The sequence below is a fragment of the Rhipicephalus sanguineus genome, chromosome 1 (assembly GCF_013339695.2).
Source record: "Rhipicephalus sanguineus isolate Rsan-2018 chromosome 1, BIME_Rsan_1.4, whole genome shotgun sequence".
Taxonomy (NCBI): Eukaryota; Metazoa; Arthropoda; class Arachnida; order Ixodida; family Ixodidae; genus Rhipicephalus; species Rhipicephalus sanguineus.
Genome location: NC_051176.1, coordinates 315,566,649 through 315,591,193, shown reverse-complemented (window position 1 = coordinate 315,591,193; position 24,545 = coordinate 315,566,649). Strand labels below are relative to the sequence as shown.

General features: G+C 46.7%; 1 protein-coding gene across 1 annotated transcript in view; it reads right to left on the bottom strand.

The window, feature by feature from the left end:
- The window catches only part of LOC119379460 (uncharacterized), a 149,401-nt gene that overhangs the window by 30,513 nt on the left and 94,343 nt on the right, over positions 1–24,545 (bottom strand). The window contains exons 2-3 of the mRNA XM_037648764.2: positions 24,362–24,488; positions 24,181–24,299 (exon numbers count right to left, since the gene is read on the bottom strand). Of these exons, the coding sequence (XP_037504692.1) occupies positions 24,181–24,299; positions 24,362–24,488 (246 nt within the window). The remainder of the gene's footprint in view (positions 1–24,180; positions 24,300–24,361; positions 24,489–24,545) is intronic.

Genomic DNA, 24,545 nt, shown 5'->3' with positions numbered 1-24,545 from the left:
CGACGAGAGAGACCAATAAAAGACTACCTTTATAACACCGGACGGCCTCTTCGAGTTCAAGGTCATGCCTTTTGGTCTTTGTTCGGCACCTGCGACTTTCCAACGCGTTATGGATACAGTGCTGGCTGGCCTGAAGTGGCAGACGTGCCTTGTGTACTGCCACGACGTCCTTTTGTTTGCCTCAAACTTAGACGAACACCTCCAGCACTTTGAAGCTGTATTTCAAGCAATCAAGACCTCCGGACTCACCATGAAGACAGAAAAGTGCCGTTTCGCGTACGGGGAGCTCCTGTTCTTGGGTCACGTCATTAGCAAATCTGGAGTTCGCCCCGACCCGCGGAAAACAGCTGCCATCGCTGCCTTCCCGCCGCCCACCAACAAGAAAGCCGTACGCCGATTTCTCGGCTTGTGCGCCTATTACAGACGCTTCGTCAAGGAATTTTAACGGATCGCCGAGCCACTAACCCACCTCACGGAGAGCGACGTAGAGTTTTAGTAGGTAACGGCGCAGGTCGAGGCATTTCAAGAACTGAAACGGCGCCTGCAGCGCCTCCGATAGTTGCGCATTTCGACGAATACGCCGATACGGAAATCCACACCGACGCAAGCAGCGTAGGGCTCGGCGCCGTCCTTGTGCGGAGGACCGACGGACTGGAACGGGTTATCAGTTGTGCTAGCCGGTCGATATCCAAGCCGGAAGCGAACTATTCTACAACAGAAAAGAAGTGCCTTGGCATCATCTGGGCGACATCTAAGCTTCGCCCTTACCTCTACGGCAGGTCCTTCATGGTTGTGAGGGACCATCACGCCTTGTGTTGGTTAGCTAACTTGAAGGAACCTTCAGGTCGCCTCGCATGGTGGAGCCTAAGACTTCGAGCATTGAACATTACCATCGTTTACAAGTCCGGAAGAAAATCCGACGGCGACTGGCTCTCTCGTGCCCCCGTCGACGCACCGCCGCAGGATGACCACGATGATGACTGCTTCTTGGGAACGATAAGTGCCGACGACTTCGCTGAACGACAGCAAGCCAACCCGGAACTCAGGGGCCATGTGGAATACCTCAAGGCCAGGACCGCCGTTGTTCCGAAAGTATTCAGGCGAGTATTTTAGAACTTCTTGCTGGGCGAGTTGGTGCATGTTCGTGGTGGGAATCGTTGCGCATTCCATCGGACGAACACAGGAAGGAAGGACTCTGTTTCCTTTTACTCTGTCCTTCCTTCCTGTGTTCGTCCGATTGAGTGCGCAACGATTCCCTCCACGAACATTCAGGCGAGGATTTGCGTCATTTTTCCTGAAAAACGACATCCTCGTGAAGAAGAACTTCTCTCCGCCCCAGGACAACTACCTTATTGTTGTACCTTCGGCACTGCGACCAGAAGCTCTAGAGGCCATGCACGACGACCCGACGGCTGGCCACCTCGGCTTTTCCCGCACGCTCGCGAGGATACAAGGAAAGTACTACTGGTCACGCTTTACCGCCGACGTCGCTCGCTACCTGAGGACATGCCGGGACTGTCAGCGACGCAAGACACCGCAGACAAAGGCAGCAGGACTTCGGCAGCCCATCGAACTACCTCGCCGACCATTCCAGTAAATTGGTATCGACTTACTGGGGCCGTTCCCGACGTCGACTGTTCCCGACGTCGACGAAGGGCCGTTCCCGACGTCGACGAAGCTACCGACTAATTCACCCGCTACGCCGAAACAAAGGCCCTGCCCAAAGGCAGTGCCGCCGAGCTAGCCAAGTTTTTCGTTGAGAACATCGTCCTGCGTCATGGTGGCCCAGAAGGGCTCATAACCGACAGAGGTACGGCCTTTACTGCTGATCTTAGTCAAGCGATCTTGAAATACAGCGAAACAAGCCACCACCGGACCACAGCTTACCACCCACAGACCAATGGCCTCACCGAGCGTCTAAATAAGACCATCGCCGACATGCTGGCCATGTACGTCAAGGTCGAGCACAAGACGTGGGATGCCATCCTTCCCTACGTGACCTTCGCATACAACACGGCCGTGCAAGGAACGACGCAGATGACGCCAAAGAAGTTGGTATACGGAAGGAACCCGGCAGCGACGCTCGAAGCCATGCTACCCAACGCCACCGACGAAGAAAACCTCGACGTGACTCTACCTTCAGCGCGCCGAAGAAGCCCCACAGCAAGCCCGCCTACGCATCAAGAATAAGCAGACGACTGTCAGCCGCCGTTACAATCTTCGACGACGCTTCGTGGAATACCAGCCCGGCAAACGTGTTTGGGTGTGGACGCCGATACGCCGATGCGGGCTTAGTGAAAAACTTCTTCGGCGATACTTCGGACCATACAAGGTGCTTCGACGTCGCGGCACTCTTGATTACGAGATTATCCCGGACGGCATTACGAGCTCTAAACGGCGCCGTGCACGACCTGAAGTCGTTCATATCGTGCGCCTTAAGCCGTTTTATGCGCGTTAGTGAACCTGAGGACTGTACCTTTTCCTTTATTATTGTAATTTTGCTTGTTCTTATTGCTTGTACTTTTTTGCTTTATTATTATACTTCCCTTCTGTATGCATTTGTTTTCCCCTTCCATGTTCTGTTACAAGCATCAGGCAGGCAGGCAAAGAACTTTATTTTGATCCGGAGACGACGGTCACTCCCCCTTTAGGGGGCGACATCGGCGGCCCGCACAAGCATCAGGACGATGCCTTTTCAGAGAGGGGCAATGCCACACACGCTTCTTTCATTCTATGTTTTCTGTTACCGGCCCCTTGCACGTTAGCTGCTCCCTTGCTCAAAGCGCGCCAGAATGTCTGAGAAGATTCCAGATTGTAGTAGATCATTTTGTTAAGATTGCGCACGTGACGCGAATATTCAAGATTATTCCAGAGCTTGCGCCATCACCAGTGGTAAGGCTGGAAAGTTCAATGCGTGATGCATAAAAGACGGCGCATCCCAATGATGTTCAGTTTTATCCACGGCCGACGCCCTGTTCGCCGCTGTCAGTGTACAGCGTGTATTGCTGTAGCTTGAATTTTCATTTCCCGGCGACAAGTTGGGCCAAATAATGAGTTTCATCTTGAACACGACGACTGCTGTCGTTGTCGACGTCACCACCCCGTGACAATATGTTTGTTGAAGTCATGCAGAACAAGTTAGATGGTTGCAACTGGAAGCTGTGACTTGAATGATTCATTGTTTGTGCATTTAACCTAGTTTATCAAAATACAGTTGTATTCCAGCACTGCAAGGCTGTATTGTTGCGAAGTGTGCACCTCCTCTGTTAGCACACTAAGCAGAGTAATATACATTGCGTTTACCCAAACCTCCAAAATGTGGCGAAAATTTTAACACGAAAGTGTTTTATGCCGGGGTCCACCACGACTTGCATGACGTATTTCCGTCAGGGAAATACGTCAGCAAAATGAACGCCATCAGATTGCAAAGAAAAAAAACTATAAGAAAAAGGTGCGTTGACGGGAGTCGAACCCATGACCTCTCGGTCCGAGCGAATGGCTGGCGGGGTTTAGCCCACTGAGCTATCGCCAAACACGTTACGGAGGCCACATGAACGCGCCTTTTATATTTCACACTTTTCTCTCACAGTGCTCTTGGATTTATGGATGGATGCTATGAGCGTTCCCTTTATAAGGGGGCGGTGACATCTGTGGCACCAGGCTCGAAAAAAATAAAAAACGCGCCGCTGCTACGACCGTCCCATTCGGCGCGTTTCCGATACAAGTTTAATTTCTGGAACGCTTTAACACACCGTGAGGTGGCAGCTTTAACCCAAGCCTAGCTCATAGCATCCATCCATATCGAACAATAGCTCCCCGACGCTCCCCTTTCTGTCGCACCGCGTTCCCCGCTCGCCCAGTGAGAAGTAACGGCCATGCTAGAGGGAAGACACGACGCGCGTAGCGTTTCTCTTCGCATTTCACGACGCTTTGAAGGAGTGCATATCGAGTATAAGTGTTTATATGTGCTTGTTGATGTCATCTTTACGCGGGATTCACCATATGCGGTGTCCACGTATATGTTAAGAACTCTTAAGAGGCTACCGAAAGGGTTAAATCATGATCACGGGCGTTAGTCGTCGGTACGGAGATGTGCCACCAGGCGTCAACGTGAGTGAGATGCGTCCACACCAAGCGGTGCTACATCTGCCCAACAGTAGACATTGTAGAAGCTCTCATATACCAATGCACTGTAAACAATAAATTACTTCTGTGACGACACGTTTCACTTTCGTGTTATACCGATTCCTATGACGGAGGGATCAGTCATCATTTTTTGAAATGAAAACTGGTCATACTTTAGGCCACTTAGCGTGGCCTATCTTACAAGAATTGCGTCAGTACGCACAATTCATTAGCACTGGTTTCATTTTTTGTGGATTTTAGTTGCACAATACATGCTGAAATGAAAAATGGAATTGCTGTAGCTTGAGTTTTCATTTCTCGGCCACAAGTTCGGCCAAATAAAGTTTCATCTTGAACACGACGAGTGCTGGTTTCGTCGACGTCACAACCTGGTGACAATATATATATATATATATATATATATATATATATATATATATATATATATATATATATATATATATATATATATATACATATATATATATAGGAAAGACGATGACTCTTAAGGGCTCGTTTTCTTTGTTAGACACAATATTAATGAGAACTAACTGACAATACCGCCAAGGAAAGTATAGGGGGTGTTATCTGTAGTATTTCGAATATAAATGTGAACAAAGTAAAGTGGACGAAAAGATAACTTGCCGCCGGCAGGGACCGAGCCTGCGACCTTCGAATAACGCGTCCGATGCTCTACCACTGAGCTACGGCGGCGGTCATCCCCCCGTCCACTTTATGGGGTATATATGTGCATTTAAACCTTGGAGTGTTAGCGCCAATCGCAGCCATGGCGGCGAGTGTGGAACACTCTTTTTCTGCCTTTTTCTCTCCACTTTACTTTCTTCACATTTATATTCTAAATACTACAGATAACACCCCCTATACTTTCCTTGGCGTTATTCTCAGTTAGTTCTCATTAATATTGTGTCTAACAAAGAAAACGAGCCCTTAAGAGTCATCTTCTTTCCTTCATTCATAGCAAGGGTCTCTTTCTGGCAGACTTGATGCCTTTAGGTAGTATGCGAGGGATTATTGGTCAGCTGCCAGCTCGTAAAAAGAGCACGTGCTACGTGACGCCAAAAAGGCAGAAAAAGAGTGTTCCACACTCGCCGCCATGGCTGCGATTGACGCTGACTAACACTCCAAGGTTTAAATGCACATATATACCCCATAAAGTGGACGGGGGAATGACCGCCGCCGTAGCTCAGTGGTAGAGCATCGGACGCGTTATTCGAACGTCGCAGGTTTGGTCCCTGCCGGCGGCAAGTTATCTTTTCGTCCACTTTACTTTCTTCACATTTATATTCTAAATACTACAGATGACACCCCCTATACTTTCCTTGGCGTTATTGTCAGTTAGTTCTCATATACATATATATATATATATATATATATATATATATATATATATATATATATATATATATATATATATATATATATATATATATATAGTGAAGGAGATCCTTCATGGGAAGAGTAACTTGGGAGTTATTATTTCGACAGTTTCGGCCAGATGCTGAAAGGCCAGCGTCTGGCCGAAACTGTCGAAATATAAACTTCCGTTGTTACTGTTCTCACGGAGGACCTAAACCAAAAAGCTGCCTATGGCATCAGGATTCTCATCAAGGCACGTCCATACTTTTGTCTAAATACCTTGCTTTCTCTTTACTATGCCTTCTTTCACAGTCACTTGACTTACTGCATTGCGTCCTGGTGTAATACATATAGCACTCATGTGGCTCCTTTACAATATGTTTAAAACCAGGCCATTCGCATTATCACATTTCAGTCACCACGATGTAGGGCATCTGCTCTTTTACAAGAGCATCGTATTCTAACCATTCATAAACTTTTTCATTTTAACATGGCAACCCTTACATACAATTCTCTTCACTCAAACATGCCATTCATAGTTTTCAACAAAGAACAACTCATTAATCAAAATATAACTCGATTTGCATCAAATAATAACTTCCTGTTACCGAAAGTTAGAACTAACTATGGCAGATTCACTTCTATCTTCACAGCGATTTCCGTCTGGAACGGTATTCCAAGTGACGTGAAAATGTCTCCAAGCATAGGTAGTTTTAAAAAGCACTTATTTTCGTATTTACTTAACGTTTAAATAATCTTGTAGTTTATGCTGTTCAATCGGAACTGTTTTGCCCATTGTGTTTGTTCTGTATTGTACCAAATTCGCTGATTATCATGTCTATGACATTGTTGCCGCTTTGTGACATACCACTTTTATCTTTTTTCTTTACCCATTATTATTCAGCACATGTGATATCTGTATCGTTCGCTTAACATCTAACATGTACTTCAGTGTATATACATTTCATGTTTCATTTCTTTCGCTGTCAAGTGTTATTGATTCTTTGAAGCTTATTCTTTTCTGTTTGCCAAGCTGCTTTACATGATTTGTTTTCTTTTGTTTAACCAGCACAGGAGGTCCCCTTGCAGCCTAGAGCTTTGGGACCTCCTTCTGTATATTATTTTCGAATCAATAAAATCATTTCTTCTTCTTCACTGTTACGGCCACTTTCGCCACGATGCCTGCCTATATATATATATATATATATATATATATATATATATATATATACACGGCTGACGGAGTTTAAGAAGTTTGCTGGCCCCCCCACTCGCGAACAAGTTGATACCCGCCGTTGACATAGGCGTGCGCACAGGGGGGGGGGGGGGGAGGGTGCAGAGGGGCGGCTGCCCTCCCTAAGCACCTAAGAGGGGGGGGTGCTTAGGGTGTGCCCCATATATTGACCCTACTAGTCACCTAAGAGGGGGGGCGCACAATCTGCCTCGTACATTGTCTTAGTAGGAGGAGGGGGCGCTGCGATGAACCTTCGCCTCCCCCCTGATGGGGAACACTGCGCACGCCTATGGCCGTTGATACGCGAGCAAGTTGATGGACACACACCTTCTTTTCTTGGACAGGCTTTTAAGTTTTATTTCCGAAAATGACCTATACCTTGCGAACGGTGGTGACTTCAAAGTTAAGTTAATCATTTGCAAGATACGTAATGCGCGCGCGATTTGCAACTTATTATTGCGCCATTTCGTTGCAGACATGCGATAACAACATCTACGCGCCTTAGCAACACTTCCGATGCATTCTGGGCCTTTTCACAAAACACTGCACTGCCATAGACACGAGAACAGGTTCTATCGCGGCTCTATCACCCATAGAACAGGTTCCATGGGTGATAATTTGACATTCTATATGTTCTGTTGGTTCAGTCAAGTTTCTAAGTGTGCTGTTCACTTCAAAACATTTGTTGTTCAGGGGAGCTATGCACGATGGCCCAACCTTCTCGTGAACACGAGTTTGCTCCGAGCACGCGTCGGTCATGACAGGAAGCCAGTGCGGAGCGTGCGAAAGCAGTTTCGACAGAAACAGCTAAATGTCGCGCATGTCGTCACAACCACATGTGCGGCGTTTGCCGCGGTTTTCAAAGGAACAGCGCGTGCGAACGCAAATAGTCGCGAAGCTGAGGGCAAAAAAGCGGTTCAGAACCTAGCGACATCAGCAAGGGCAGTTATGGGTGCTGTGACTGAAGCGCGACTAGGTGTGGAGGGAGCAAACACCAATAGCGAAAGCTTTATTCAAGGGCGATGCAACCTTTAGGTTTTACAATTCACAAATTTATTTCCGCAACGATATTACATAGGTGCAGTGTGCAAAGGATTTATGATAGTGTTTAATTATTACCCAGAAACGTTTTCTTAGCGCCCTCTGAAGAGAAGCGCGAGCCATTACTATTCAGTGCAGCCCTTGCGGTGCATGGAAAGTCGCGCTCGTAAAGTTTGTCTGCGACGACACGCCCCTTGACGTGTTTTGGTTTTTCGCACTTGCATGCGTTCTCTGAAATATTGTGGTGAGAATTTAATTTTTGCTGTGTGTGAAGTTGTGAGGTGTTTCATCATTGGTGAATGTGTTGAGTATGTTGTCCTACACTCTAAGAAAAAAGAGAGTCAGAAGAGGGTCATGGAACCGTGACTCTCTTCGGGTGTCCACCTGACCCCTTTTGGAAGGTACAGGCAGAGAAAAAGAGTTCGCATTTGGGAAGGAGTCACTGGACCCTCCTGAAGCGCGTTTCGACTGGCTTCGGTATACGGAAGAGCCGCCGTATACGCCATACATACTCAGAATACTTATACTACCATTTACAGAAGGGAAACTGTACCTTTGACAGTGCAACGGAAATAAGGGTAGCGGTGGCGTTGTGAACTAAAGTATCCGACCAAGGGATGGCGCTGCGAAAACTATCATCATCATTCCGTTGAGGCAATATGGCTGCCGCATTGCTGGCGGGTGCGGGTGGTCGCGGTGCGCGCCCGCTGGTTCTGGGCGTTTATTCACTCCTGTCCGGGGGTTGTATTCGCGCGCGCGGCAGCCTATCGTTACTACTAATATTTCCGTTACGTCGCCAGGTGACCGAAAGGCCTCAACTGGCAAAAAACACGCCAAGCAAGTAAGCTTACATTGTTTATTGGCAATCGTGAATGTAGCAGTATACATGTAAACAAGCAGCACTGTCAGTTACAGAGTTGAATAATACATACAAGAAATATCCATCTGCTTAATAAAATTGCCAGCTGAAACTGAGCAACTCTATGTCTCTTGGCTCGTTCAGCATACCTCTTATAGTACGCAGAACGAAGCGTCAGACGATACTATTTACGATGGGTGACCCTTGCACAGTACTTGCGTACAGTGCTGCCCGTCCTCTTTCTCACTTACACATGCGCGTTTGACGATTTGAGCGGTAATAAACAAACAGCATCAAAGCTCGCAAAAGATGCAGTGCCAGTAAGATTAGCCTCAGCCCGACGTACTATTTTGACAACACATTGGCGAGACCCACTCGGCGCTGAAAAAAAAAAGTGGAACCACACTGTTGTGCTAGCTATTCCTGTACATAACGTGTTCTCGTTATTGTGCTCAATATCCTTGTGTTCGTGCCTGCGCGCCGATCTTTTTACGATGAATTCCGACCATTTAGCTCAACTTTCAGTTCAGCTAAGCTCGTGTGTTCTGGGAAAACACCATTTACGGTATCACGTTGAAAAGGAAACTTGGTTCATGTTTCAAAAGAGGTTGCAGTGACAAACACTTCAGTTGAGTAACTGTTGGCGAATAAGGAAAGCCTTAGCCTGAATCCAACATTTCAGCAAGTGAACATTCCTGTAAAGGTTGTCATTGAAGACAAGTTTCGAGAAGTGAGCTACCCTTGCTCGCCCACTGTTTATCAACTGACGTATGTGATAGCGGATGCCTGCGCGTGTTCCTGAAAGCACTCATTTATAAATAAAAAAGAATGATGTACCAGTGGACAGCACCGACAATAGACTGCACATGATGTGTGCGCGCACAATAGAGACATTTGGAACAGTAGTATACTAGACAGCTAGGAAGTGCTGGAAGTAATAGTAGCAATGTTGGAAAAATGGGCAGTGAGTAATCATTTCTGTCAAATGTGTATAATTAGCTTCTTTGTTTAATTGCTATGTTTCGCACTGAAAAATAAATTAGTCCATTTTTTCTGGTGCCAATGGTGCATAGTCGTGAAAGACACTGCTTAAACGATGGACGATTGCAGAAGCTGAATTTACATTTTCATTCTTCACTACCTCCTAACTGTCTGCCTCACTCTTAACACGGGTGTCACACAAAACTAATAAGGCGGCAATAGGGGCTAGATGGCATGTCTTCATGCTTGTGATGCGCTGCAGGTAGACACGGACCAGAAAAAACGAGAACAGCACAAGGTGTTGCGCATCACCCTGTGTTGTTCTCGTTTTTTCTGGTCCGTGTCTACCTGCAGCGCATCACAAGCATGAACACAAAACTAGCCTTTTTTGGATATATAGCTCACGCCAATATCAAAGAAATAGCAGTTATTACACATTCAAATCTTCAACATGCACAAACACTGGCCAACTCTATTGAACTCTGATTGTATCTATTGAGTGCACTCATTTATTTTTCTGTTAAAAATAAACATACTTTTAAAATCTCCGTGCCATGTGTCAGGTCTGTTATCTAGAACAAATATTATTTGCTACTTGTCTGTGGTTCCACTTCACATACAAAACAAATTGCTTGCACAAATGCAACGGTGCTGTACCCTCTTTTCTGGATGCGTCTGTTTACATATCATCCCATTAATGTATTGGCGAAGTTCATTGAATAAAACTAAAGACTAAATTTTCAAATGCTTTACAAATTCAACAGCCTGTTTCATAGAACACTGCCCAAAATGTCCTTATGCACATTTTTCTATTCTCATACTCCCATCATCAAACGTTATTTATTCCAGAGTAGCGACCCGGAAACTATTCTCCAGGTGACCACTACACGAAATGCCTTGTTTAATGAAGGCACGAGTGTTTGCACACAGTTTTCTATTTTAGAACCTTCACAATGTCCCTCCCTACAAGCAATCGGTGCACGTACATAACTCTGTTTCAGCACTACTGTAGCTTTCCCTGCCATTGCTTTCCAACAGCCTCCACAATTGCAGCAAACTATATTCACTGGGAAGAACAAGTGCTGCTAAATGTACACTACTACTGGCCCACTTGCTACCAAGTTACATGTGATACTCTATGCAAAGTTTCACACGTAGATTAAAGTACAGTATGTGCACCCCATCACATGCACTATCCAAGAAATTTGAAGCCAGCACATTTCCTCTAAACTGAGTAATTCATGAAGCAAGAAGCAATAATTTGTGGACACAATTTCGTACTGCTTCAACATGCCGTACACTATCACTGCTTTTCAGTATAAGGCTTGCATTTGTCCGCCTGGTAAACTTTGGTGGTGGATAGGCGACTCTTGAGCTTCTTACGACTTGGTGTGGGTAGCTTGGAAACCAATGATCTCTCTTTTGTCCAGTTTCCTGAGAAGAAAAAAATTGAGTCATGAGAAAAAGCAAGAAAGAAATGATGAAAGAAAAAAAATTGGTTCAATAAGTAAAGTGTCCACAACCATACCTTGTGAGGATTTGGGACGACGAATTTACTTTCTGTAGTGGAACATCCTCTGCTGACTTGCGGTAGGTTCAGAGATAAAGCATCCGAGCGGGTGCTGATATGAGCAGTTTCTTGGAGGCTGTGGTTGGGTTGGAAGAGGAAAAAATAATGATTACTGTGGTAGAAGCGTGAGTGGACTTGTGATTCATGTCTGAGAAGAATGTATATGAGAGCACTGCATGAGAAAAATAGTGTGCACATAACATTGCTTTGTTGTGAATTTGTTTTAGTGGTGACCTTCAGTGGACCGTGTCTGACCAAGCCTCAATTAGAGGATACTAAGTTAGTTAATTTCCCAACTCTATAAACTACATGGTATGTGCAAGTGTAATATGTATGATTGTAAGCTTACGAAAATGTATAAATGAATATACATACTATAAGTTCACTTGGCTCTACCATGCATTGGACTTATGAGCATTTATCTCAGAAGACTAATTTGTGCAGAAATAGGTAAAACTTATGCTGTGATCTGTGTTACAAAGTTTAGCAGTAAACATATTTTTTGCAAAAGTGAGAACGAAGTAAATAATCTTAGAAAATGTCATTGTAATCCACAAGCGGTGCATCCGATCAGCTGGACGAGTCGTAAAACCTTTTGAAATGACAAAAACCGTAGCGCATGCAAAAAAAAGCTATGTTCAAATGCAAAGCAGTGCATTTTCACTCACCGGTGCGCACACCCACATGGTGCATGGTTATTCCGTTTTCGTAGGTAGTCTCCAAGCTCCTTGCTGGCATTGAATTTGCACGCTGGCAGCCGGTGAAGCGCCGCAGCTGACGTGCTTCACAGGCTTTAGACACGTTCGCTTTGTGGCAGCAGCATGTAAAATGTGGCGCACAAACTCGCATTGCTATATCAAAACTGATTTAAAACGGAGCTGCGTAACGCCGATCAAAGAAAACGACCGCGGTACAATTTGAATGAAATAACCGACCGAAGCGCAATCGATGCCAATGGGCTGCTGCTTTTCGAGCGTCAATGTAATCTCAATACTTGTCCTCAAACAATCAAGCTCTTGTATTAACTCTAGAAGTAACACAAAAACTGGTCCCTACTAGCTGTATGCAAAATGACACGGTAACTAAGATTTTAACAATCTTCTGATACATTCTGAAATAAAATTTTTGGCTGCGTTGAGCGCCCCTAACACGGAAAATGCGAACTAACTTATCCGACCGCTAAAAGAGGAGTTAGTAGCTCCACTCTCCGCGCATATCGATGGAACTCGCCGCGGTTGATTTTTTCGCCCTCTGCGGCGATCACTGGAACTTGAGACTTTCCGGGGCCTGATACATATCGCGCGCTTTCCCTTTGGCGCCGTTGTGGCGCCTTGCTCGGCCACGCAGAGGGGGTTGGCGCCGGGGTGGCGCGCCGCTCTCCTCTCTCAGTCGTCTCAGTCAGTCTCAGACCTCAGTGTGTTGCGTGGTTGTGTTGGTTGCGCGTCTTCGGTGGTGCTGATGGTGTTGACGCCGGCTCCGTGCACGAAGTGACGCTTGGAGGGCGGAATATTCATGGAGCTGCAGACACCGACAACGGGTGCCAGTTAACGGTGAGTGTACTGCTTTCGTAGTGTACTGCTTTCGTAGGTACAGCTGGGCGTCCGCAGCAGCCTTGCTGAAGTTATCCGCCAGCCATTTCCAACAGCAGCCTGCGTCCGCGGGGCTGTTGCGTATGCCCAACTAAAGCTGTCAGTTAACGAGTTACCACCGTTATGCGCGTTGCTGTACAAGCTCCCATAAAGTGAGCGATGCAAACAATTATCGAGGGTCATTTCTTGCGATCGCACGTTGTGTCTGCACTACTGAAGGTGCAAGATGTCGTTTTGAGAGGCACTTTAGTCTACTTCATAATAACAGTTCCATCGACCTTGAGTGTGCAGCGTGCTTCCGCGCGTGGGAACGTGAAAAAAAAAGCCTGTGTACATAACGCTCAGACGCACTATATATAAAGGTTTTTGTTGGCTTAAAGACGGTAGTTTGAGGTGCAGATATAGTACGGTGGCTTCCAGGACGTACGCGGTTGTCATTCAAGTCGGACACGCCTCGCCGGTAAGGCGAAAAAGCTAGAGACTTTCGACGGCGCGCGTTGTTGCGGCCGCCGCCGTGCACTTTTTTCCTTCGTTTCTGTTTGCTGTTTTCGTGGTTTGCATACACTGCGATGACGTTGGGCGCTATAACAGAATCGAGTGAGTGTACGTGATTGTGGGAGTTATGTGCGCTAATTCTAGCATATGACATGTCTGATCTCGGCGTAGACGGCGTACGCACGCGCTGGGTGTCGTTCGGGCCCTAGTACTCGCATCTGTTTATCTGAGTATTTAAGGATGGGTTACGTTTGTAAAACATGCGGTCAATAACCGCTCACGGCATGCCCCTGGCTGTCGGAGGATGTGCTTTGTTGTTTTGTTGTTAGCCTTTATTATGTCTGTGTGAACCACTTATTGTGTAGGTTTTGCAATTTCATTTTCTCATCATAATATCACGTTCTGCTTTTCAGATACCGTTTTTCTTGGTGCTCACGCTGGACAGGAGTGACAAGCTAGCAAGCCACAAGTCTGATGCCTCAAGCCGTCACCACTTTTTGATTTATTCTTAATCACAAGGAATAAATACAGAAACATGATGGCGATTTCTGCTGTTTATTTGGCACCATATGACACTGTGCACATCACAGTCACACATTTTAGTTGGCTATACTCATAGAAGCATGTAAATGAGGAATACCCAAACTTCATAATTGGAAATCACAGACCATCTTTTCGCGCTTTCTATAGACCGTTTTCACGGAGAGGAGGAGCGTAGCCTCGAACCGGTTCATTTTCACCGCTCTCCCCCTCTCCACCGCGTGTCCGACCGTCCGGTCACTGCCGCTGGTGTGTGCGTATTCACGCGTTTTGCATTGCGTGGCGCGTGAGAGGTCAGTGTGTTTCTATTTTTCGACGTGCTAAAGCAATTGTGTTGCCGAAAATCGAAATGTTGGACGATAACAGGTCGACACGTCACCACTGCGCTGTGTTTGACTGCGACAACAGCTGTCGGAAGCGTAAACGACTGGCAGCCTAGGCATGCGAAGTGCACCGTGGCTTTTAATGACTTCGCTTCTTGTATGTCGCACGCCTTCTCCAACAAACAGTATATTATATGTGATGTCTGCACTTATGGCTATTTCTTCAAGTCATCACACCAGCTTGTGATTGTGCTTGTGTGTTGGTACACTTTATCATCTGCACGAAAGAGAACCAATGTCAAAGCTGACGATTAATACACAAAATGTTTGGACAAGAGTTGTTCTCTCATAACATCAACATCTCTGATTGCTATGCTACAGCGCATGATTTACAATGCCTGCGGCTAGAAAATGTTCCATCTTAGTGCGTGCAATTCCGAGATTATCGAATTAGCACTTTCCAATCGACATGACAGAAAGGTCCGCATGACATGTGTTTTTTGCGCAGATACGCACCTCTAACATTTCGTCGAGAGCCCGTCCTTTCTTGACTTGTCACTTTGGTGACACTAACTGGTGTAGCGTTATGACAACCGTACTTTTTTTCTTTTTCCTTCTTTCCGCGCGGCAGCCCCGTTGTCGTGAATAATCGACCCTAGTTCGTTTAAGCCAGGTCGTTAACTGAACACGTGCGCTCGTCGTAATGCTTCTCGAATACTCGCAAAAAGAAAAAAAAACAGAAAATGATGTTACTAAAAACGGGGCGCCATTTCGGCGTATCGCTAGTGGCGGCTGCTCGCGCCGAAGCGAACTTACGCCATGCCGTGCGTCCAGATGTACAAGAGGCTTATTTTAATTTTATCGCCGTGTTGTTTCATCGCCGAATTTTGAGCTCACCCATCATACATCTGTTTCTTATCCTGCGCAACGATCAGAGGCCACGAACTTTTAACTACGACGACGACACGGATCAACACAGGCATCGGTCTTTGTGCTCACTTCGTTCAACGAACTTTGTATTGCAACGTGCCAAGCGGAACCAAATGGTCTGTTAGGGATTAGAGTTACGTTGAACTTGAATAACCACGGCAAAGAAACCCTAGAGTCACCATAAACACTAGCGCACGCACCTAGCGTGCAGCCAGACAATAGCCTACGTGTTCGCTCGTCTCCATTTATGTTTCATCGACTACTTCGAGAGTTGTCCTAGAAGTTAACGCTATTTTATAGTGCGTATTCCAAGAACCCCACAAGGCTAGCTATAACAAAACGTACAACGCAATTACCAATTTACACGTACTGCTTTACACAACTTTTACACAACTGCATTAGCATTCTACTCATCGTCGGCGCTGCTGCGGGAACGTGTCGGCCGCCGCTGCTTGCTGTTTCAGCCCCGTTTTGAAGCTGACAGCTTAGCCATTACTTACTAGCGCCTTTACACTCACGAAGCGTTGCTGTGTTTTGCCCGTGTACCGCGAGGAACAGCAATACCGTGTGAACTGAGCGTATACGCTGCATACACCGCCGCGGAACCCCACACACCGGAAGGGCCGCGAAACATCGCAGACGCTAGACGGCGCTGCGGCGGTGGAGAGCTTTAAAAATGGCAGCCTCCTTGTGAAATTGGTGTATATAACTTTGCTGGAAAATATGTGTTGTTTTGACGAGTTTTATTAAAATAATGCTAAAACTGAACTATTCTTTTTTTACAGTCGCTGGGCAGAACGGCAAGTATTATTGGACTTGCTTAAAATGAATACTCCACTATTTTCAACAGTAGTCGAGCAAAAGTCGAGCAAGGGTCAAATGAGTAGCTTAAAATACTTGTGGAGACGATTGATGCTTCGGTGTGGGTCCCTTGACCCCCGTAGGAGTGTTACCGGCAAGAGTCGTCTGACTCCCTATAAGTGGTAACGTGATCCTCCGGATGAGAGTCTTTCCACCCTTCCTAGAGGGTCAGGGGACTCTCCTAGAGCGAGCCGACCCTGACCCACCAAGAGCGTCACCGTGACTATTTAAAGAGAGTCCTATACGTGGCAAGTCAGAACTCTCCGAAAAGAGTCACGCATACTCTTTTTTTTCTTAGAGTGTGCGGGCAACGGGGCGATGCGGAAAAATTTACCGCCGAGCGCTTGCCTCGGTATCCGCGGAAACGATGTGCTGTGCAAGAATGCAATACTGTACTACTGTGCAGTACACTGCTCGCTGGATTTTCATGAATAAGTATTCTTGCGTCCCTGTTTCCTTCGTGAACACGCTGGGCCTACTGTTATTCCTGTTATCGGTGAGCAGATCGCTAAGTTATCTTTCGCGCTACCATGCGCATGCCTGTATACGTTACACGTGACAGTAATTTATCAGAGCATAAGGCAAAACATAGTGCACGTAGTGTCCGCGCACTTTTTGTGCTTATTACAACACTTAGGAATGATGCTCGCTGTGTACAGTGCAATAAAATTGCGTTATTGTGACCACTGAATAAAACTGACATGTCATAATTTTGGCGTGACTATACGTCATTTCTTCCTGTCAGAACTGAAGCACACAAAACGCGCACTTTAAGCAACGTGCGAGTGCGGAGCAAATAAGTGTATACGAGATGTACGCTGCCGCTTGCTTTCATCCATCTGCGAAGATGCCACGAACACCGTATAAAAGTTCCAAGAATAGGTTTCACAGGAAAACGAACGCGAATTACAGTAAAACGAAGGCGAACAGCACTGCCTAGTCGTGAGCCAATAATAGTTTAGCTGGCGTTGACTTGAAGCGCGCTCGCCAAGGACTCGTCGGCTCGCCTTTAGTGTGAGTCCCTAGCGATCAAGCGCCCACGAAAACTACTTTTGGAACAAATTTGCGCCAGTGCCAACAAAATGACTCACTTTTTTACCGGATTTTTCGTCAAATCAGCTGTATTTATTGTTCCACCGGAAGCGTTTCCTCCTCACACAGATGGCGCTAATCCCCATGAGCGGCCATTTTCTGAACGTATGGGCTTCGTGGAACTTTGGCAGTGCCGCCACTCAGCCAACATTTGAGCACTGTAGGAACGCCACTGTGATTGTCGCACTGTCCCTTTGCCAACTGAACATCTCGCCTTCCACAGGCGGTCTTCCTCTTTCGGGTAAGTTCTCTTGTTGCACCTGGAGCAGGAAAATTTCCGCTCTCGAAGGAAAAAGAGGGCGCTCACGCAGCACTCTCGTACAGCTTGCTTCACTTCAATCGATTGTTACGTCGATTATTGTGTTACGCCGAACATTATAAAATTACGTCGCAGCTCATCGCTCGCTGGCTTGCGGCGAGAGTACTGCGCCTCGGCAAGAGCAAACGCAGTGGGCGGGCCCGAGCCTTGTCGTGGGCCTTTTACTTGAAACGCGAGTTCGGCTTCAATCTCGTTGATTCTGAGAAGGCCCCAATTCCACTCGTGACCGTGTGACTCTCAAGCGTTTCATGCGGCTAAGGAGCAGCTTCATTGTACATAAAACATTTGCCGGCGCATCGGCAGTGCAATGACATAGCTTGGCGCATCTCCGAGGCGAGAAACAATGTCCGACTTGGTCTTAATTAGCAAGTCCTTGGCTAGCGTGGTCGTGAAATGTTTTGCGAAAATTTTGAACGGCGCGTGTATTCAAAATCCTGGCCCTCCATTCAATAATGTACCTTAATTTGTTTCATCGTCCTGGTTCATTTATTAGCGATAAAAACACCATTTCGGTTTACCTGCATGTCATAGTTTCATACTGTAACCTGGAGACAAAACTGCCGCTATGATAGTTCAACCACCATAGGAGTGATGGGAAGTACATGCTTCGGATTGGATTGCGTTAGCTAGCGAACTATCTACGGACCTTTTTTTACAGTTACAGTTTCGTTTTTCGCAACGCGTGGGTAGTGGGGTGCGTTGGAATGCACACAAGCAGTGCCTTTGTTGTTCAAAGAGGCGGAAGACCCCTAGGTCTCTTGGTTTGCTACGAAGATGCCGCTTTACAGGTTGTATTTGACAGTTTTACCACAGCGTCGTGCACTCACCGTTGCGCGTACGTAGATGTAGCGTCCCACGCCAGTGCAGGAAATTGCATAGAGTTCAAGTTTTTTTATAGCGCTTTTTGTCAAAACTCTTTCAAATTCACTGCAAAACGACGGCGAAGCTAAGTAGATGCACCGCCACGCTCCTCTGACTTGGCTTCACAAATAAACGAGAGATGTGTTGGGGGCAGACCACTTGGACAGATGCACCTGGAATCGCACCATATGATGCGTTGAGTCTTTTTCACTCAATGCAGTATTGTTATTTCCATAAATAGATAATGCGCACTTTTGAGGAAAAAACAAGCGTGCTTGCTTTAAGTGTTGTAGAAAAATATTTCATTATATCGTCATCCCAAATCTGGAACACAATTGCAGAGCAATGCATACCGTGGTGGTTGAATTTCTCCAGGTTTCACTTCCATCTCACGGTCACGCAAACTTTTTACATTAAGTGTTGCATACAAAAGAATACAGCAGTTTTAATTGGAAATGCCTTCATATCACTTTGTTTTACACTCGGCAAACAAGCGTCGCGAATCTCAAGAACGAAAGCCATGCGAAGCAAATCCGAAGCCTTTACTTCTCATCATTCCCTGGTGGTTCGAGCACCGCTGAAGGAGCCAGCATAGACACTAGCGCCAGATTCCCCCTAGGTAATAAATGCGAAGCATTTCTTAGCGAACCTTTGCTACATTAAACGTTTTTATCTATCTATCTATCTATCTATCTATCTATCTATCTATCTATCTATCTATCTATCTATCTATCTATCTATCTATCTGTCTATCTATCTATCTATCTGTCTACCTATCTATCTATCTATCTATCTATCTAACCGCCTACGTCTGGGTGATCTCATGATCGCCTCCTTAACTTGGTGTATGCTGAAATTGGTATGGGAGGGTAAGAGGATTTGACGAATATGACTGTCGGGCAGTGCTGGGCAGTATCGAAAATACTTGTATCTTCGATACTATCTTAAATACTCTTTGGGTATCTTGTATCTGTATCGCGCTACGTCTCGCAAGACGCGTATCAGTATCTGTATTTTTGATACATTGAAGAATGTATCGTGTATCTTAAGATACAAGCTACTGCGATCGCACAACCACCGCGCGAAACAAGAGACGTTGGCTGAACTTGGCTTCTCAAGCTGATACTGCTGCCACTAAGTCACCTCAGCAAAAACTAAAGGCAGTGACATTATTTTGTCTTTGCGCCAGAGCTTTCCAGCGAGGATTAGTAATAAGCTCTGAGCGTCGCTATTGGTGGATTGGTCACGTGGTGGCGCTCGCGTCGTCTCCGCAAACAAGCGCGTGAAGGCCAAGGCCCAGCCTTGACCCTTTAGTTTTCGCGTTCGTTTGTCTTTTATTTTTTTATTTTTAGTTGTGTGAGTGCCATGACATTTGGCACTTAACAACTGTCCTGCGCTGCGTGCTCCAATGCGTGCGGCGTCTTTTGCACACATTTTGATGCCGCTGTAATGTCATTATCGATGTTTCTTTTGCGTGGGGCTTCGTTACGAAGCCTGAAGAATGCAAATATAGAGAGTTGCTTTGCCTCTCGAGGCTTTCACACATCGGCGATTTGAAGGTTCTCGTGCATGTGAGTTTGACTTACGTTAAATGAGGTTGACTTATATGAAAGATTATAACCGCTGTAGCACCACCTGTTCAGATGCCGATAACAGAGCAAGCATTCACCTAACAGACTATCTTGGCGTACATCTCTTTTTCTTTTGTTCAAAGAGCTTTCAAATCATCATTTGATTGTTAGCATGAGTTCGTTCTTAGCTGTTTCTGCTTTGCCATCCGATACGTAACCTATGTCTCTATATTGTTTTTTTTAAGTGCGGAGCACTTTAGGGGCTCGGCCTGTCGTATGCTGTCGTCGCTTGGCGTAACGCAGGCAAAACCACCTACAGCTTAGGCATCTGTAGCTATACAGCACACGCGCCAAGGAGAAGTCTTCTTCCTCTTGCTCTTCGAGCGCCTTGACGGTGATATTAAGTGCAGAGCACTTTAAGGGGCTCGGCCTGTCGTATGCTGTTGTCGCTTGGCGTAACGCGGGCAAAACCACCTACAGCTTAGGCATCTGTAGCTATACAGCACACGCGCCAAGGAGAAGGCTTCTTCCTCTTGTTCTTCGAACGCCTTGACGGTGATATTAAGTGCGGAGCATTTAAGGGGCTCGGCCTGTCGTATGCTGTCGTCGCTTGGCGTAACGCAGGCAAAACCACCTACAGATTAGGCATCTGTAGCTATACAGCACACGCGCCAAGGAGAAGGCTTCTTCCTCTTGTTCTTCGAACGCCTTGACGGTGATATTAAGTGCGGAGCACTATAGGGGCTCGGCCTGTCGTATGCTGTCGTCGCTTGGCGTAACGCAGGCAAAACCACCTACAGCTTAGGCATCTGTAGCTATACAGCACACGCGCCAAGGAGAAGGCTTCTTCCTCTTGTTCTTCGAACGCCTTGACGGTGATATTAAGTGCGGAGCACTTTAAGGGGCTCGGCCTGTCGTATGCTGTCGTCGCTTGGCGTAACGCAGGCAAAACCACCTACAGCTTAGGCATCTGTAGCTATACAGCACACGCGCCAAGGAGAAGGCTTCTTCCTCTTGTTCTTCGAACGCCTTGACGGTGATATTAAGTGCGGAGCACTTAAGGGGCTCGGCCTGTCGTATGCTGTCGTCGCTTGGCGTAACGCAGGCAAAACCACCTACAGCTTAGGCATCTGTAGCTATACAGCACACGCGCCAAGGAGAAGTCTTCTTCCTCTTGCTCTTCGAGCGCCTTGACGGTGATATTAAGTGCGGAGCACTTTAAGGGGCTCGGCCTGTCGTATGCTGTTGTCGCTTGGCGTAACGCGGGCAAAACCACCTACAGCTTAGGCATCTGTAGCTATACAGCACACGCGCCAAGGAGAAGGCTTCTTCCTCTTGTTCTTCGAACGCCTTGACGGTGATATTAAGTGCGGAGCATTTAAGGGGCTCGGCCTGTCGTATGCTGTCGTCGCTTGGCGTAACGCAGGCAAAACCACCCACAGCTTAGGCATCTGTAGCTATACAGCACACGCGCCAAGGAGAAGGCTTCTTCCTCTTGTTCTTCGAACGCCTTGACGGTGATATTAAGTGCGGAGCATTTAAGGGGCTCGGCCTGTCGTATGCTGTCGTCGCTTGGCGTAACGCGGGCAAAACCACCTACAGCTTAGGCATCTGTAGCTATACAGCACACGCGCCAAGGAGAAGTCTTCTTCCTCTTGCTCTTCGAGCGCCTTGACGGTGATATTAAGTGCGGAGCACTTTAAGGGGCTCGGCCTGTCGTATGCTGTCGTCGCTTGGCGTAACGCTGGCAAAACCACCTACAGCTTAGGCATCTGTAGAGCACACGCGCCAAGGAGAAGGCTTCTTCCTCTTGTTCCTCGAACGCCTTGACGGTGATATTAAGTGCGGAGCACTATAGGGGCTCGGCCTGTCGTATGCTGTCGTCGCTTGGCGTAACGCAGGCAAAACCACCTACAGCTTGGGCATCTGTAGCTATGCAGCACACGCGCCAAGGAGAAATCTTCTTCCTCTTGCTCTTCGAGCGCCTTGATGGTGATATTAAGTGCGGAGCACTTAAGGGGCTCGGCCTGTCGTATGCTGTCGTCGCTTGGCGTAACGCAGGCAAAACCACCTACAGCTTAGGCATCTGTAGCTATGCAGCACACGCGCCAAGGAGAAGTCTTCTTCCTGTTGTTCTTCGAGCGCCTTGATGGTGATATTAAGTGCGCGAGCACTTTAGGGGCCCGGGCTGTCGTATGCCGTAATGCTGGCAAAATCACGCATAAAAATAGAAAAAAAAAGACGAAGCAATCGAGAAATAGAAAGAGAGAGAAAGAAAGGGGAAAATCGGAAGAAAAATAGAAATAAACAAAAATAAAGAGAGAAAGATAGGAGGATAGAAAACCGAAGAGAAACTAAGAAGCTCCGCAAGCCCAACAGGCATTGGTGGCTAGAGCCCGGGCCGCCGCGGCAGCTACAGGGATACCGGACTAGGGCTCCCTCCTAGTGTTTGTGAAGGGCGGGCCCATCCGGCTCACCCCGTCCACACCTCTCGCTGTATATAGCTTAATAAATGTTTTCCACCACCACTACCGCACTTCCTTCCGGTTTGGCACCACTGCTGCGAAGCTGCCTTTCTGTACGCTTACTAGAATATGTCTTTCACGTTGTGCCAAGGTAAGCTCTTTGCTTTATTCTTACTTTTAACTGTCTGCATCATTTAATAATAATATCTGGTGTTTAACGTCCCAAAACCACCATATGATTATGAGAGACGTCGTAGTGGAGGGCTCCGGAAATTTCGACCACCTGGGGTTCTTTAACGTGCACCTAAGTACACGGGCCTCAAACATTTTCGCCTCCATCGAAAATGCAGCCGCCGCGGCCGGGATTCGATCCCGCGACCTTCGGGTCAGCGTGTCTGCATCATTTCTGCTGCTGTTTATATTCCAATTGAATTTGCTGTTTTCTGAAGGCGATGTTGAGAACAAAGATGTAATACACCGTGCGCGCCTTGAGTATACAGTAACGAAAATTCTTTTTACTTCTAATTAAAATAGCGATATTGAATTTGCATTCTCATGACGTAAATAATTAGGAGCCATCTTGCATATGTTAGCAAAATTACTTGAGAAACATGTTATACAAAGCACTCCGTTTTTCTCATGAGCGTCCCAACGAGCCGTTTTACGCGATTTTCCATAGACAGTGAATTTATTTGTCATAGCTATTAGGGGTTACTCGCCGCAGTGGTCTAGTGGTTATGGTTCTTGACTGCTGACCCGAAGGTCGCGGCGGCCACAGTTCGATGGAGGGAAAATGCCAGAGGACCGTGCGCTTATATTTAGGTCGTAGAACCCTAGGTGTTTGAAATTTCCGTATCCCTCCATTGGAGCGTCTCTCGTGATCATATCGTGGTTTTGTGACGTTAAGCGCCTGGCAGACAGGATCCGCGTTGAGCAGGGTGGCCTCCTAATGTTATTGTCTGTGAGGGATTGTTTCTCCAGAGCCAAACGGTGTGTCGTAGGCCGCCTTTGTGTTGATGGCAGTTTGGGGTGGGGGTAGAATTCGTGTCGAGGAGATGCAACTATCAGTCGGTTTGTGAGAGAGGGCTGCGGGAGTGTGAATCAGAATTAGAAACTCCGCATCGATGGCGGTCAGCTTCTAGCCACGCGCGTCTCCCAAATTCGTCTCTTCTCAATCTTTCCAGACGCGTTGCGTTGGGGTGCCTCGATGCACACCAGCCTGCTGACAGTGGGAGGACTTGCCCGCGCATCGGATCACACGATAGCAAAGCTTGAAAATACTGCCTTTTATGGGCAGAAAATGAGAAAAATGGCTACTAAATGCACCAAAAGAGCATTTAACAAAGCAGCCAGAAAGTAGCCATAGAGCCAACCTGAAATTTTCGTCGTCAGACAGGGTCCTAATGTAGCTAATTTGGCGCAATATAGCCACCAACGGCAACCCCGTAGACTACAGCGCTTTTGTGGCATACATACATACATACATACATACATACATACATACATACATACATACATACATACATGCATGCATGCATGCATGCATGCATGCATGCATGCATACATGCATGCATGCATGCATGCATACATACATACATAACATACATACATACATACATACATACATACATACATACATACATACATACATACATACATACATACATACATACATACATACATACATACATACATACATACATACATACATACATACATACTCTCCGACACTACATACGCCGTGATGTAATGATGGCGCTTACTGGTGTACCACGTGAGGAAAATTGTGTTTTCTGATGTGTGCATTATCTGCGGCGCTGGCAATTGAATCACAATATCTTTGCTCATTGACGAGGGTGGAGTGACCCAAATTTGAGACACTTCGTGCTGGGCCTAAGCTTGCGCAAGACGCATTGCAGGAGCACGTCTCGCGCTGGCCTTGCTCACCGGCAATGGTCGTATCCGTTGGCTGCACAGCGACGTCGATGTTGTTAGGGTTTCCATAGTGTTGTGCTCGCTGCTGGCGGTGTTGGCAGGAGCCGTCGCAGCCGTTGATTGCCAGTGCTCTGCGCGCACAGACATACATATTGTTAAGGACGCAGATAAGAACCCACCATATACTTCCTACCTTGTGGCGATGTTTACAAATCCAGCGGCAACAATCAAAGCACTGAGGGCTATCCCGATGACAGCAAAGACCAGCAGCAGTGCAGAAACGTAGTCATTCCGGCTCAGCAGGTCGGAGAACTGGTAGCCTGCAGCAGGCTCACATACAAAAGTACAAAATGCAGTTCAGTGGCGTGAAATACCCC